Source organism: Desmodus rotundus, chromosome 13 (assembly GCF_022682495.2).
Source record: "Desmodus rotundus isolate HL8 chromosome 13, HLdesRot8A.1, whole genome shotgun sequence".
Classification (NCBI taxonomy): Eukaryota; Metazoa; Chordata; class Mammalia; order Chiroptera; family Phyllostomidae; genus Desmodus; species Desmodus rotundus.
Window position 1 is genome coordinate 3,187,612 of NC_071399.1, and position 15,959 is coordinate 3,203,570.

The 15,959-nt window shown below is 46.0% G+C and overlaps 1 protein-coding gene across 8 annotated transcripts; it reads right to left on the bottom strand.

Moving 5' to 3' along the window:
* Positions 1–243: 243 nt before the first annotated feature.
* Positions 244–14,605, bottom strand: LOC112306768 (zinc finger protein 705A). 8 transcript variants are annotated; one of them, XM_071220224.1, is made up of 10 exons: positions 14,506–14,605; positions 12,225–12,381; positions 10,581–10,842; positions 10,235–10,305; positions 6,723–6,813; positions 4,930–5,016; positions 3,148–3,274; positions 2,374–2,469; positions 1,792–1,874; positions 244–1,333 (listed from the first exon to the last, which is right to left on the bottom strand). In XM_071220224.1, the coding sequence occupies exons 6-10, from the start codon at positions 4,939–4,941 to the stop codon at positions 689–691; spliced, it is 963 nt and encodes a 320-aa protein (XP_071076325.1). In that variant the 5' UTR covers positions 4,942–5,016; positions 6,723–6,813; positions 10,235–10,305; positions 10,581–10,842; positions 12,225–12,381; positions 14,506–14,605; the 3' UTR covers positions 244–688. The 8 variants fall into 8 exon arrangements, with proteins under 8 accessions (XP_071076325.1, XP_071076326.1, XP_045053132.1 ...); XM_071220225.1 differs by lacking the exon at positions 6,723–6,813 and having other exon boundaries at positions 244–1,330; XM_045197197.3 differs by lacking the exon at positions 6,723–6,813.
* Between the last annotated feature and the right edge of the window lie 1,354 nt (positions 14,606–15,959).

Genomic DNA, 15,959 nt, shown 5'->3' on the forward strand with positions numbered 1-15,959 from the left:
GAGCTGAAGGCCTGTCCACTCTGCTTTTAGGATGGCGCCTTCTCAGCTGGAGAACTGTAATGCCGGCTGTGAACAAGTGGTGCCCGGAGGTGTTCCTTCTTCATCACACTGAGTGTTCTGTGCAGTCTGAGTCCTCCCAAGTTTCCACCAAATCGCTGCTCAAGGACAGATGACTGGTATTCCTCAAGAGGTCTGAGCCTCACACACCGTTTCAAGTCACCGCATCAGATTTTTCCTGTGCACATCTTCTCTGAGGCTTGGCCGAGTGTTTGTTACAGCGATTACAGACCTAGGGTCCTCCCAAGTGAGGTTTGCTCATCTTGTTAAACCACGACTTACAAATGAAAGCGCCCCACACTGATTACAGACCGAGGGGTTCTCCCCTGTGTGGGTTCTCTAGTGTCAAGTTTAGAGCTGATGCTGAAGACTTGTGTGTTCCTTGTACTTCCAGTGAGCTCTCCGATGACCACCGTGGTCAGACCACTGGCTGAAGGTTCTGCCGCAGAGATGCCATGAAACTGGATCCTCCCCTACATGTACTTGCAGATGTCAGGCAAGTAAGGGCACCCGCAGGGTCTTCCACACAGACTACAGACAGGGTTTCTGCAACGCGTGAGCCCTCGAGGGTGTTTAAACGTCAAAGCTATGATTGATGTTCTTCCACATTCATGGCCCTGGTAAACCCATGTCATCTCAGGTCTGAATACTTGCTGAAGGCATTCATGATCTCCCCGCTGTGGGTTCCTTCGTGGCGCCTAAGGGCAGAGCACTGACTGAAGGCCTTCCCACACAGATGACATCCGTATGGTTTCTCGCCAGTGTGGGTTCTCTCGTGCCGTCGAAGGGCAGAGCATTTACTGAAGGCTTTCCCACACTGACTGCACTCATACGGCTGCTCTCCAGTGTGTGTCCTCTCGTGCTGCCTGAGGTTCGAGGACTGACTGAAGGCTTTCCCACAGAGGTGACATTCATACGGTTTCTCTCCAGTGTGAGTGAGGCTGTGTTTCCGAAGGTCAGAGCTTTGGATAAAGGCATTCCCACAGAGGTGGCATTCGTACGGCTTCTCTCCAGTGTGAGTCATCTCGTGCCGCCTGAGACTCGAGCAGTTGCTGAAGGCTTTCCCACAGAGATGGCACTCGTATGATTTACCTCTGGTGTGGCTCTGCTTATGTGGGTTAAGGCAGGACTGCTCACTAAGGGAGTTCTGACACTGTTTGCTGATACAGGGTTTCTTTTCCATGTGAGTTAACAAGTGTTGAGTCACTGTGGAGCTATGAGTGAAATCTCCCAAATCCTTACATTCACTGGGATCCTCAGGAGTGTGAGATTTCTGCTTTGGGGAAGGAGATGAAAGAATGTTACTGATTTTCCCACAGGCATTCACACGTGCACTTCTCTACATTTGAGTACTAAACTAATCTTTCCTTGCCAGTATCCAATTAAAATCTTTCCCATGTTACTTGCATACACACGCTGTGTTACTCCCCTCCATATACAAATATTTCCTGTTCTGCAGCATCCCAGCTGCAGCGTGTATAGATGGTAAAAAATTCAGTATGTTTCAGAGACTAGGCATACAAGCAATACTCATGCACTTGTCTTTTTACTAAGATCTCAGGTTACAGTTTTGTGCTTAGGGTTAGGTCTTCACTAAATACAAACTACCTAAAATGTTTTGCTCCAAAGAAGCTCAATCCCAAATTAACATGAATCTGGCTTCTACACTTGGTTATAGACATCCCATCACTGGGCCTTTAGCCTGGGTGACTGGGCCGCGCTCGTAACACTCACCAGGGGCACAACGGTCCATGTGTCCTTTCCGTTGCTATGTTGTGTGGCTACAGTCTCTTGTTTTTTAATGGCACTTTCCCTGCCTAAATAATTGAAAAAAAAATTAGAATGGCATTAGGGGAATGAAAATGTTGAACAGCACCAAGTCCATGCCAGTATGTCTCAAAAACTGGCATTTTGATGGGGAATAGAAAGCAGAAATGAACACATTCTAGGGTACAGACAATTAGTGAAGATTTTCAGGACTGAAATATGAAACAAGTAAAATGCAGATGAGATGCTGGGTAGGTAAAGAGAGGGAATCCCTGAGAGGGAGGATCAAGACAAGAGTTATTATGTGAAAGTTTAACTTCAATAAGCACATGAAAATCCTTTTCCCTAAAGCCAATGGCAGGAGGACACATGAGTTCTGATTGGTATGTGCATGAAATAATACAACATCTGAAGAATGTTGCTTTGCTGTCCTTCATCTACATTTGGAAAATACCACTCACTTCCCAAGACCTTCCCTTGACATCCCAGGATGCACTCAGTCACTGAGAGGGCACCTGCTCATCTGGTGCCCCGACCCCTGCTGCTCACCTGCACCCTGGCCTGGGAGAAATCTAGGCCCTTCCCTCCACAGCTCTTCACCTTGCTCCAGCTGGAAAGTCACATCTGATTGGCAGTGCTGATACCCTGCTCATGGAAAAAAGGTACATGGATTTTGAGATCTGTGCTAATAAAAGTTCACTATCATCAAGGCCAGGCCAGGCAACTGAGGAAGAATAAGAACCTTGAAGGTCACCCCAGGCAATGCCACCTTGAACAGAGAAAACAGTGATGGCCCTTCAGCAGCCCAGGAAGAAACCCGGGTCATGGCTGCGGATGTCCACTCCCACATGCAGGGATGGACTGCAAAATGCAAAAGCCTTGTCTCTTCCACAATGGAGGGAGTGAATGTCTCCAAAGGGGGCGGAACTCTATTTTCAAACCAATGCCGATGCACAGAAGCCCCACAAGAATCGTCAAGTCCTGTTATTTTTACGACTCTGGTCTCAGGCCTCAGCAGAATGACTAGACAGAATAATTACTTAGAAAACATGTGCTCACAAATACTCATTGCTTTTCCAGCTCTGCTCTGAGTGTTAGAGACTGAGTAGTAAGAGAGACATCACACTGCCGTCAAGACTGCACTCCAGTGGGCAGGTGGACTGGATGTAAGTGAATGGAAAGAGTTGAGTTACAAGGTCTGTGGGAGAACCAGGGCAGAGAGTGCAGTGGGCTGTGGAAGCTGCTCTAGACACCTGTGACTGAATGCATGACGAGTGAGTGAGTACCCTCCCACCTATTCATACACACACACGCAAGACTCACCCAGGGACACCAGGTGACTGATGTTCTCCAGCATCACGTCTCTGAAGAGCTTCCTCTGGGATGTGTCCAGCAGGGCCCACTCTTCCTGGGTGAAGTCTACAGCCACATCTTCAAATGTCACTGATTCCTAGAACATCACAGACATTTCGACTTAGAACAGTCCCTGCCAATGTCGAAAGCAAGAGGGTGAGGGGACAACACTGAGGAAGGGGCCGAGGAGCTGGGTGCACAGAAAGATCCAGCTGAGTGTGGGTTCCTGTCACTTTGTTCTCAGTGCTGGGCTGTCACCTGCCTTTCAGACACATCACAGAGATACACACGGTCTGAATGGATAAACTTTTATTAAAAGGGAATAGCATACCAAGTATGGTGTAATATAACCTGAAAATTTCCCCAAACTGATCGTTATGACTTCCAGACACATTATAATAATTGCCCTCAAAAATTCATTAATTCAAACTCTCTTCCAGATTAATGTCCAATAACTTTACTGACTTATCACTGCCAATTTTAAACCGTAGTCTGGTTCCATCATTCGTCTAGATGAGCCTCAGACTCCTCGTCTCTGAAAGTGTTTAACAACTTGTTATGAGTGTTGAAAGATCCAATGAACTAATATACGAAGCTCATCCTTCCTAAGTAAATGTGTATTAAATATCAGCCATTAGTCTGTCACGCACCGAAGTGTCCGAGACCCCTGACGTGGTCTCTAGCACTCACCAGAATGAGAAAGTTCATTCAGAACTTGGCACCCATAGGTACAGTCTCACTCGACTCTACAGCACTCAGGTGAGCATAACAAACAGGAGCTGGGGAGGCTCAGCGGCACAGGCTGGGGCCCTCTGAGAGGCAGTGCTGAAGGATGGTCCCAGCCGACTGCCCTGTGGGATGAGGCCCCCATGCTCGACTTTTCGGGGACCTCTAACAGCAGTTATCACTGCCTCCTTTGTGGCTTTATCTTGTCTCCATGCTAAAGGGTACAGGAAGCCTCTTGATTGGTCTCGGCCCATCTAGGTCTTCAGAAATTTCCACGGGGTCTTAGGTTTTACTCTGCTGCACTCCCTGTCCTGTGTGTGTAGCCACAATTAAAGAAATAATACTCCCTCTACGTGCATTCCAGTTACCAAACAAGAAAAAAGGTAAATTGCAAAAGGCAAATGTGTGATTGGGGACAAGAATGATGACGAGAATTTCAGTTATCTTTCTAAGAAGTTTCCAAAAGTGCATATATATTCTATCAGAATCTTATATTTAAAATTGGAAAAAAAATAAGTGAATGATTCCTCGTGCTTTCCCTGGCCTCCCACCTGGCATCCCACCTGGCACCCCACCTGGCACAGATGTCACCCAGGACCTGTAACACTGAGTGACCAGGTGAGTTCCTTCACCTGAGGGAACTGCAGCCTCCCTACTGGACAGCAACGTTCTGCTCCTCGCTCCCCTCTGCTCACCACAACCCTCACACTATGGTAGGCAACAGCATGATTAATGAGTGCATTACTTCCCAAGGAGGCCATGGGCTGAATGAGAAAAGAAAACTTTTCTCAGCTCTTCTGTAAGTATACAGCTAGCTGGAGTAAAATAGTTCAAGGCCAGGAAGACCATCAGGACCCAGGGCACTCCTGACCCACCACAGCCTCCTCATAGTCCTGGGGAAAGTGAGTGGGAGCTCGGGTCTCTGAGCGCCTCCTGGTGCTGAGACCACTGGTGCCGGCAGGAGAAAGCTGCCCTCTGCTGTCAGCAGTGGGGTGATCTGCGCAGAAGGCAGTGTCCCCTACTCACCGGGGGCTGCATGGTCAGTAAGCCAGCTACTAGGTGTCCTTCTCTGGGTTCTCACTCACAGACGGTCCGAGCACTGAGCAGGCAAAGCTGGGCACAGAGACAGAAGCCATGAGACCCCAGTGTTGTGCATGATTTCCAGTCCCACCCATCACAAAGCCCCAGTGTTCACCTGGGTGTCTTCCCCTCCCCCGCAACCAAAAAACACACAGCCTGCTCTACAGGGAATGCACAAGGGTGCTCCTCCTCCCCCAGGGCCAAGAAAAAGAAGACTATGACAGCAGTTGATAATAAAACACACAGGAATACAGAAACCTATGGGGATGGTGCTGGAGGATGGAGGGGTTGAGCAAAAAAGAAACAAGAAGTCATGAGCACGAACAACAGTATGATGAATGCAGGGGTGAGGGAGGTGGGTGGAGGTAGAAGTGGGTATGGGGGGATAAATGGTGATGGAAAAATTGAATAAAATTAAATTAAAAAAAGAATATGGGCAGTACTGAGTCTGGTATGTTAATTAGGCCATGGCAGCCAGAGTCATTCAATTCCCTCCGATTTCCAAGCACAGCAATCCCTGATTCACGCCACATGTAGGCCTTGGTTTCCCCCTGCAGGTAAACACTGTGGAATTTCTCAGGTGTCATTCTTGCTTTTTGCACCAGCAGGGGTTCTCCCACCTCCATGGAGCCCTCTGGACCCTCACCCCTTCTTCCTGTCTCAAGTTCCCCATGGATCTGGATATCAGGCAGCTAAGAACCTACTTTATGATGGAGTCATCCACTCAAAGTCTTGCTCCATTTGGCGGGATCAGAGGCACCCCTCCCCCAGTTAGGCCCTTCCACTCCCAGCATCAGAAAGGAGCAGGAGAACGTATGTGAGTCACAGAGTTGTCAAGTACTGCCTCAGTCCTCTAGGTCAAGGGTGTCCAGACAATAAAGAATGGCTGAAAATCTAGCTGATCCATCTCACACTTTCATAAGGTATCAGCTGAAACCCTGGGAGTCCTATTCTATATAAACCTCCAGTAGCTGCAGGATCCCTGCATTTCATTGCACGCACAAACGTGTATTTACGTGCATATGTGTAGCACACACAGATATGTGTGAGAGATACACGGAGACAGCATTTATAAACTGTAAATCCTCCAAAATACCAATAATCATCAGATGCATTTCATGGAAAAATGATGCTAATATGTGACAAACAAAAGTAGGATTAACTCACCCATTTGTACTCGAGGTCCAGAAAAACAGTAAAAAGATAAATTTGTACCCAATGTGACTCTGTGCTTAGATACTGACATTTATTTACTTACTTAATCCTCACAGAAAACCTGCTGATTACAGTTTGTTTACCAATTTAACAAATGCCATAAATAGAAATAGTTCAAAAAAACTTCAGTACTATAACAAAGTTGCAGAGCTAGAAAATGACACATCCATCATTTAAATTTTGCTCTGCCTGGCTCCTGAGCTGCAATTCCTTAAACATTACATAACACACGGATGGATCTGGACAGCATTATGCTGAGTGAAACAAGCAGTCAGAGAAAGACAGGTACCCTATGATTTCACTTGTATGTGGAATCTAATTGACAAAAAATAAAGCGATCAAAATAGTCATAAAGAGGACAGAATGACAGCTGAAGGGGGTGAAAGGGGTTGGGGGACTGGGTGAATAAGGTGAAGGGATTAAGAAAAAAAACACAGCCCTGGCTGGTGTGGCTCAGTGGGCTGAGTGCCGGCTTGTGAACCAAAGGGTCGGTCACTGGTTCGATTCCCAGTCAGGACACATGCCTGGGTTGTGAGCCAGGTCCCCAGTAGGGGGTGCATGAGAGGCAACCACACAGTGATGTTTCTCTCTCTTTCTCCGTCTCTTCCTCTCTGTCTAAAAATAAATAAATAATTAATCTTAAAAAATAATAGGAAGGAAAAAAACCCTCATACACACAAACCACAGTATGATGATTTCCAGAAGGAAGGGGGTGGGGAGAGGTATGAAAGGGAGAAGGGGAGATAAATGGTGATGGAAGGAGACTTGACCTGGGGAGGTGAACACACAATACAGTGTGCAGATGATGTGTTATAGAATTGTGACCAATGTCACCTCAATCAGTTTTTTAAAAAAAGAATTACACATGACACCCAGGTTTTCCGTGACTATCACCTTTGATGTTAATAACCAGAAGTCCCACCCTGTCACCTCTGACTTGCAAAGACCACCAGTAATTATTTTATAAATACATATTGTTGACGTAGCCAACTGTCTCCCAATAACTGACTCCTTACTTGGGAACAGAGGGTGGTTAATTCTTGACTCCTTTTCGGAACTAACTTTTCCTTAGCCTCATCTCGGATGCCTCGGTCTCTTCACTGTCTCCAGTCTCCTCTCGCACCAGCCCTTCTCCCAGGCCCTCTGCAGGGAGGTCCTCGGGACTACTGGAATGTCTCCGCACTCCCTGTTCTGGTTTTTACAGCATCCTGGCAGGCTGAGGCATAATGCATTTGCTCCAATTTGTTCTATTGCTCTCTAAAATGAAATTTCTTGTCTGGATTTCATTACTGAACATCATTTCTGCTTGCAAACTGACACCTAAAATGAAGTATTTCTCAGGACCACACCTCTGCCCCTCCAAATAGAAATGCCACTCCTTCTCTGGTCTCCAACCAGAGTTAATGGCTCCATCACACGTCTGAGTATTCTACAGGACCTCGCCGAACCAACGGACAATCGCTATTGTCTCCACACTGGGCACTGCTGTCAGCCTTCCTTCCGCCCTAGTCCACACACACACTCCCCACCGGGCACACAAGGTGCAGAGTCCACAGCAGTGTTCACTGTTGGTGTTGTCAATCCTATGGGTTTTGAAAAATGTGTAACGACATGTATCTCCGGGTATGGTATACTGAGTATTTTCACTGCCCTAGAAACCCTTGGCAACCGCTGATCTTTTTATTTTATTCATAGTTTTGACTTTTCCAGAATACCATATAGCTGGAATCATATAGAGTGCAGCCATTTCAGATTGGCTCTTTTACGTACTAACATGCATTTAAAGTTCCTTCGTGTATCTTCGTGGCTTGATGGCTCATTTCTTTTTACTGCTGACTAATCTTCTGTTGTGTTGATGTCTCTTTACCGGCTGAAGGGCATCACGGTTGCTTCCAAATGGCGGCCGGCCATCAGGATAAAGCTGCCATGAAACACTCACGTGCAGGCTTCCGTGTGGACGTGTTTTCCAACTCATGTGGACAGACGCCAAGAAGCAGCACTGCTGGGCCACACAGTGAGAGTGTGTCTAATTCTGTGGAATACTTCTAAACCATCTTCCACAGTGGCTGTGCCAGTCTGCAATCCTGCCAACAGTGAACGAGCGTGCCTGTTGCCCCTTACCAGTGTGTGGTGGTCTTAGTAGTTTAGATTTTCTAACAGGTGCGCAGGCGTATCTCACTTTTGCTTTAGTTTGCGTTTCCCTGATGACACATGATGGTGAGCATCTTTTCATGTGCTTATTTCTCACATGTACATCTTCTTTGGTGAGGTGTCTGTTCAGACTGTTCATTTTTTATGGGGCTGTTCATTTTCATATTGTTGACTTCTAGGAGTATTTTATATATTATGAATAACAGTCCTTTATCAAATATGTTCTGCAAATATTTTCTTCCAGCTTATGACTTGTTTTCTCATTTTTTTGACAGTGTTTTTCACAGAGCAGAAGTTTTGAGTTTAATTCAAGTTCAGCTTATCAACTATTTCTTTCATGGGTCATACCTTTGGTATTGATCTAATTTAAAAGCCATGTCAAACCCAAAGTCACATAGATTTTTCCCCTGTGTTTTCTTATAGTAGTTTTATAGTTTTGTGTTTTATATTTAGGCCAATTTATAAACATTCAGTTAGTTTTTGAAAATAGTGTAAGATCTGGGTCCAGATCTCTTTTTTGTATGTGGATTTTCAATTGTTATCCTTTCCTTGTTGCAGACTTTCTTTTCTTCACTGTATTGTTTTGTTCCTGTGTCGAATATCAAATACGCCCATAGAAAGAATATATTTGTGTGGGTGGACTGCTGGGCTCCCTGTTGGGTTTCAGTGATCTCTTGTCTATTATTTCACCAACAGATTATGTCCTTAATTATTCATCCTTCTAAAAGTCTCAAAAATAACCCTCAGGTCATCACAAAGCCCCACTATTTTCTGGACTTTGGTTTATGGGCAGTGCTGTGGAGAAGCTAGAGCAAAAGATCTGTCCCGTTCTTCAGACTTAAGAGGCCTTGTAATCTACTGACATCTTTCAGACTGAACATCAGGGTAACTCCATATAAGTAGAAACGCTGTGTTTAAAATATATATTCAAGGTGCATATTTTTGGGGTATCTAGAATATGCATATTTTACCACTAAGAAATAGAAAAACAATTTACTGTAGGTCTCTTCTGGTCAGATTTGGCTAATGATTAAGGACTTTAACACCCTGAGTTTCAAAATATTAGGCCTTCCTAGAATAAATGACTTAGTTTCACTATTGATTTTCCTATAAATAGCATCTGCTTTAACTGTTTTTGAAAATATTAAACACTTAGAAGACTATGGACATAACCTTAAGATAAATGGAGATACAGAGATGTAAAAACAAATTGTTTTTGAAGAAAAATCATGCAATATGCATTTAAGTATAAGCATTTGATTTTAAAAAATTATTACCATCATCATCACCATGGAATACTAGTGCCCTAAGGCCATAAGAATGTTGAACCAGCTTCTGCTGGACCCGGATGGCTCAGAGGTCAAGGACTCAGGCTTTGAACTCAGCCCGCTGGTGATGTGTGGCGGAGAGATGGCCCGCACTCCTCCAGAGCATTGCTGAGAGGAGGTAGAAATGGGTTAGTGAGTGTGAGGCGCTCGTGCTTGGAACACTGTGGGTCCCTGCTGTGACAACTCACATCGTCTTGTCTACCTCCTTAACCAAAGCTGGAAGGACTTCCGAACCGTCTATGCCTCAGACCTGATAGCCTCTCCCCGTCTGTGCCTGGAACCCCTCTCCCATGCGTCCTTTAGAAGAGATGCCTTATAACAGGGGCCTCTCCCTGCAACAGCCAAACATTCTGATAGTCAAGGAATGAAAATGAACTGGTTTCAATCTGAATCAGGAAGTGGACTGACTGATGTGCAGGGCCCTGGACATTGCCAGACCTCCACTGAATCATTGTATACGCCCTTTCAAAAAGCCCAGGATGGCTTCTGTGAGAGCTGCCATCCTACGTACCCCAGGGAGTCCCAGAAGGTCTCCCCAAATACGAGTCTATACATACCCTGTAAGGTGTCAGGTACACATCTCCATGGTTTGGAATGTTCAACGAGCATCTTCCAAAGCTTACAAACTCTGCGGAGGAAGAAAACTGACATTCATCTCCAAAACCAAGGGGAGCCCAAGGTTCTACCTCTGACCCCTGCTGTCCTCCATGGCCACAGGCCAGAAAGTGATTCGATGCCCCTGCTCCAAGTGTGCCCCGCACTCCATGCCAGCGTTTTCCCTTTTAGGGTGCGTGGACTGGTCCTATGCTCTACACCCCTCAAACACCTGTGTCTACCCTGAGCTCTGAAGTACCTGTTCCCAGGATAGTGAGGACATCCCTCTCCCCAGGTATTGGTCCATACCTGGAAATTAGAATCTTCTCTGTACTGCCCAGGAGGGAGAGTGCCTTCAGCATCACAGGAGCAGGCAGTGTTAAGGCGGTCACCAAGCTCTGCTCTCTGCCTGTCGCTTGCATGTACCATGAGGAAGAATTCAGACTCTTCACCTTCTCAGGTGCTGGAGAGTGGCTGCAGTGTCTGGGGGTGAGAGCTGGACTCTGGGCAATGCTCCTTTTATTTCCCACTGTGGGTCACTTGGCAGGGAGGACAGAGCTTTCAGTCAGGCCTGAAAGAGAAGTCCCCAATGAAGGCAAGGATCTGGCAACTGGGAAAAGGCAGCCACTCTCCGGGACAGTTCACAATGCCCAGAAGACAATCCCTAAGTACGGCCACAGATTTGAGCTGCCCAGAGAATACAAGAGAATCCAAGGGTAGGGAAGGAGGCACTGGCCATGAAATTAGGCTGGGTTTTGATTTCAAGGCACATTTAGAATGAAATGTCAAATACATATATTTTTACCTTTAGACTTTTTCTTCTAATGAAATACAGGGATACCCAGGGAAGCCCTACGCACATGAAAAAGCAGAGTCCCGGGCGTGGGAAGAATGCACCCAGGTATGACTGTGCTTCGTCTGTGCTTCCCAGTGGTGGGCTGAGAACCGTCACACAAAGCAGCCCTTCAAGAGCTGGTCTCTCTTAGATTATGGGAAACCCCAGCCAGGCCCCGCAGACTCTCCAAACGTCCTGTGTTAAACAGTGATTACGTAGAGCCAGGAAGAGTTTGGGCTACGGCACAGCCCTGACATAGATTTCTTTCTAAACAGTCACCATGAATTCCTGTAATTTAAGGAGAACTTAATAAAATTTACTTGGAGAAAATGCAGTAACTATTAAAAAGGAGTATAAAAGAGGCAGAGGTGAAAAGTAACTCCATATTAATATCCAAGGAACCCTTTGCCTTGAAGAAGAACATCACGTAAAAATTATCCAATAATTTCAGTAATGGATGGTTTACAAATTATTAAAAACCTTGTTTAATAGAACTTCAGAGCAGAGTTATAAGAATGAAAGCCACAGCTTTACAAGAGAAGGAAAAATGATTTGGCAGAGCTTCAAAACTTCCAGAAGTAAAATTAAAACCATTTAAGAGAAGAGATCACATTGGCAAATAAAAGAAAGGAAAACAGACAATGCTTGAAAAACAATCTCTCGCTTTCGGGGATGGCAGGCTTTAAATAGCAACAGAGAAGAGGAGTAAGTAAAAACAACTGAAAGGATTATAAAGAAACTGAAAGCTGTGAAAGACAACCTCACAATTATAAAATCCACATTAGTGGTAAAATAAAGGAAATGATATAACAAAAATAATTTTATGATTTAATTCAATAAAAAAGACCAAAACATAGACAACCACCAAAGACATGATATGCCCACTGAAAGTTACGGAGAGAATTTTTCTTTTAAATAAACCTGGAATAAAATGTTTTAAATGCACCCAATGAAAAGTAGTATTTGAACATATTATGTAAAAATACCAATGAAACAAAGCTAAAATGTTATTCATTTTGTTTTAAGCACTTATATTACATTAAAAGGATTACAATAAATGATATAAGCACCTTCCTCCCACCAACAGCCCCAGACAGAGAAGAAGCCAGGGTGTGTACCTGCAGGTGGTGGAGAGGAACTCAAGGCAGAAAGCGCAGCAAGCCAGCCAGGCCAGGAAACGCCGTGGCCTTAACCTTCGGAACAGGTGTGTCTGTGGAGGGCTGGTGGGCAGCACATGGTCCTTCAGTCTGGACACCTCCCTGGAGGCCAGATTCCCTGGAAGACACACACACACACAGGAACACCTGAATGAACCAAGTAGGAGTCGTGTCTGAATGACAGCCTGTTTTCCAGACAGGTTTTTATATCCTATCATTTTTTACTTATGTGTATTTCAGCATTTCAGGACAATGAACACATCTAAGTAAAATTGCACTGAATATCTTTAAAGAGAAAAGATCACAGTTGCTATGGCATGAGTGTGGATTACACAAGAAAGTCAAATGATCACTTATTCGAGAACATCCTCTCTGCAATAAGCAATACTTACAGTCAACAAATGATAAGCCCTCTGAAAACCATATAGCAGTTAAACAAAATCCAGGCAAGAGGAGATTTTTTACATTAAGTCTGCTGTGTTTTACATTAAGTCTGATGCATGTGTCACTCAGCTTTTTGACAGAACACAGTAATTCACCAAGAGCCCTGGACACACCTGTTCCTACTAACAGGGGTATTCGAGTGGTCTGATAAAGTTTCTACGGCTCGTTACATACATGAACGCAACCAAGCTCTTTGCCACGACTGTTGGATCTTTCATGGTATCTCAGACGAGCCATTAAGCATTTCACAGGTACCCTCGCTGGAAGAGCAGCTCTATACAATCGCTCTTTTCATTTCAATCCTGCAAAGACTTCGGGAAGGCCAAGTCTGCAACAAACAACTTCTCTCCTGCTCGTGACCTACCCCACTCCCTCCCACCCCCTGGATCTCCACTCTTCCGCCTTCTCCAAACTCCCTTCGCAGAGTCAGCGCCCCCTCACCGGGAGACACTTGGTGACACATGCTCCCCTAGCAAGGGGCCTGGGACTGTGGGGCAGGCAAGGTCAGCAGGAGGGCCCCGGGAGGGGGGCGGTGCTGTCCTCACGGGGGTGACAGGCCTGGATGGGAGAGGGCCAGGGTCTGCCCTTCTCACCCGCCCTGAACAATTACAGGCCACGTGTCCCACTACTGAGCAGGGGCCACTTCTCCCTCATGGCCGTCACCACATGATCTCAAGTACTTGACTCCCCTTTCCCGGAACATCACATAGCTGTCAAAACCATGAGCGTCAGCAGACGTCATCGGAGGCCCTGGCAAACACGGGCACGGCTCTGAGGCACAGCCCAGCTCTCCCTCCATGGTTTTCGGGCACAGGGCAAAGAGCACAGACACCTTGCTGGAAACTTTAGTTCACAGCCCAGTAAGTTAAAGGATCACACAAGGGGTGATATGTTGAATGTTGAACTAATTGGTTAAACTCGGTTTTGACTGTTAATATGAAAAATCACCAATATCCTTACCAAGAACACACTGAAATAGTGTAAAATTATTTACTAAGCACCAAAGAGTGTCTTCAGTATTCATAATAACGGATGGAAAACCAATGAGACCTCATAATCTGAGCCGGACACAAAACACATAAAAGGGAATATAAATTGGAGATTAAGAACCGGACTCTTCTGAGCCTGGGATCTACCCGTCCTTTGCCCCCAATGCGGCTGTCAGTCAAAACTTCTCCTCCTGGTCTGTCCGATTCCACCTCCCTGATGATCTGCTTTCTGTCTGTTTTCATTTACTACGCCGCTTTCTGCCCAGGCCACTGTCGTTCACTATTACTGTGTCCTTCGCAGTCCTTTTCTTCCTCACTGTCCCTGACTGTCTCTCCAGGTCTCCCCTATCGCCCACCTCACCTCCGCATTCCCGGGAGTGGGGTGAAGATGCCCCCGCCCCGGGACTTGCTAGTGGGACGCGGGGCGTGAGAACCCAGCCCGACGCGCTCAGCCAGTGGGGACAGGAGAACCCGGAGTGTCCCGGGATTAGGACCCAGGACGGCGCCCGGAGGGGCAGGGGACTCAGGGGGCACTGCGGGGCGACCCGGCCCGGCTCAGGGTACGGAGGGGAGCCTGTGAAAAGCACCCAGGCAGAAAGGTCGCGGCGAATTCCGGCCGCGGGGCGATTTTACCCGAAACTGACGCGGACTTGGACCGGCAGCGCGGCGGCCGCTGACTAGGCGGGGCTTCCCGCGCTTTGGGGCTGGCGGACGCGGGTTCCGCAACGTCCCCGGGAACCTGGCCCGCGGTGTGGCCGCGGCGCCGAGGCTTCAACGTGCGAGTTTGAGCTAGAAATACTAAAACTCACTCCAGGGAAACGGACCCACGGTCTAGAAAATCTGCTTCCGGGTCCGCAGGAAACTGCGAGCACGAAGGGGAGGGCCCTGCCGGGTCGAGAAGCACAGGCGCCACCCAGTGGAGGGGGTTCGTGGTGGGCGGGGCCTCCGTTCCTCCGCCCCACCCGCACGCGTTTCCGGGTTTGCACTTCCGGCCTCAGAACTCGAGTCTCCCAGTTTCCTTCCGGACTGTGGTGGGTTTCTTGTGATCCCGCTGCTGCCACCCTGCTTCACGTCCAGTGATTCGCTTGTTTTAAAGTAAAGAGTGTGGGCTATGGAGCCACATGTACCGAATGCGGAGGTGTTTCCTTGCCAACAACTGAAAAACAGTTTGAGTTAAAACCCTTTCTGTGCGCAGGTCCTGTTGGAGTGGGTGGCTGCCTTTGGATTCGGACCGTCTGCCGGGACACCCTTCACACTTCTTCTCTTTTTCTTTGGGAACTAGCCTGTGAACACCAAACTCGTCGGTGTGAAATGGGGAATTTCACACTGACAACCACCGGAGTTTCCGTTTTATTCTCCCAGTTGCAGGGACCGAAGGGCCCCGATTGGCCATGGGGATGGCGGGCTAGTTGTACTTCCCGTGTGTACGACTGTGTATGTATCCTTGCGTATGTATGTATTCCTTTCTCCGTGTTTACATTTAATTTGCTATTTCACATTTCTGGGGATTTATACATTCAAATACCCCTTTAAGGCAAATGTAGATGACATCCTACAACTTGCGCAAGTCATTTTCTACATGCATTTTAATTTCACATTTTTCCTTATCTTTACTCCCAGTTATCTGAAAGATTATAATTAATTTGATATATTAATCTATGTGTTATGTTTTTCTGAATGTTTCGTGGCCCAAATGGATAATTAGGCTTGTAAGAAGTATGCTCCTTTGGAGATAGGTAGATTTTTTGACTTTAAAAATTGACTTTTAATGAAAAGTCAATTTTTTTATTTCTAGATACATGTAAGTAGAATATCTACTTTCTCACATGAACACTTAAAAGCAATGTAAAACTGGATTTTTCAAGTTTCAGTTGCTTCATTTACACCCTTAATAAATTTTAATGTGAAATATGTGAGTTAAAATTTCCTTTGTAAATTCTGAAGTTCAAGCTAGAGGAAATTCGGTAAGACTAAATATCAATTATTCATGCAGAAATTTCTTAACGATATCACTAAACAAAAATCCTTCTGATTTTCTCATGTCTAATATGAATATAAGTTTCTCCAGGTTTTAAGCTAGTGTTTAAAAGCATTTGGACTTAAATGGATTTAAATTCGGGAAGATAACATTCTCTTAAGCAGGGTAACCATAAAAAACAACGCAAATAATCCGATATGCGATATGCCCACCTACTTTGTACGTCATCATGCCCCTATAATCTTTACTGCAAACGTTTTCCCTCCCTTCTCTCTGTACAATTTG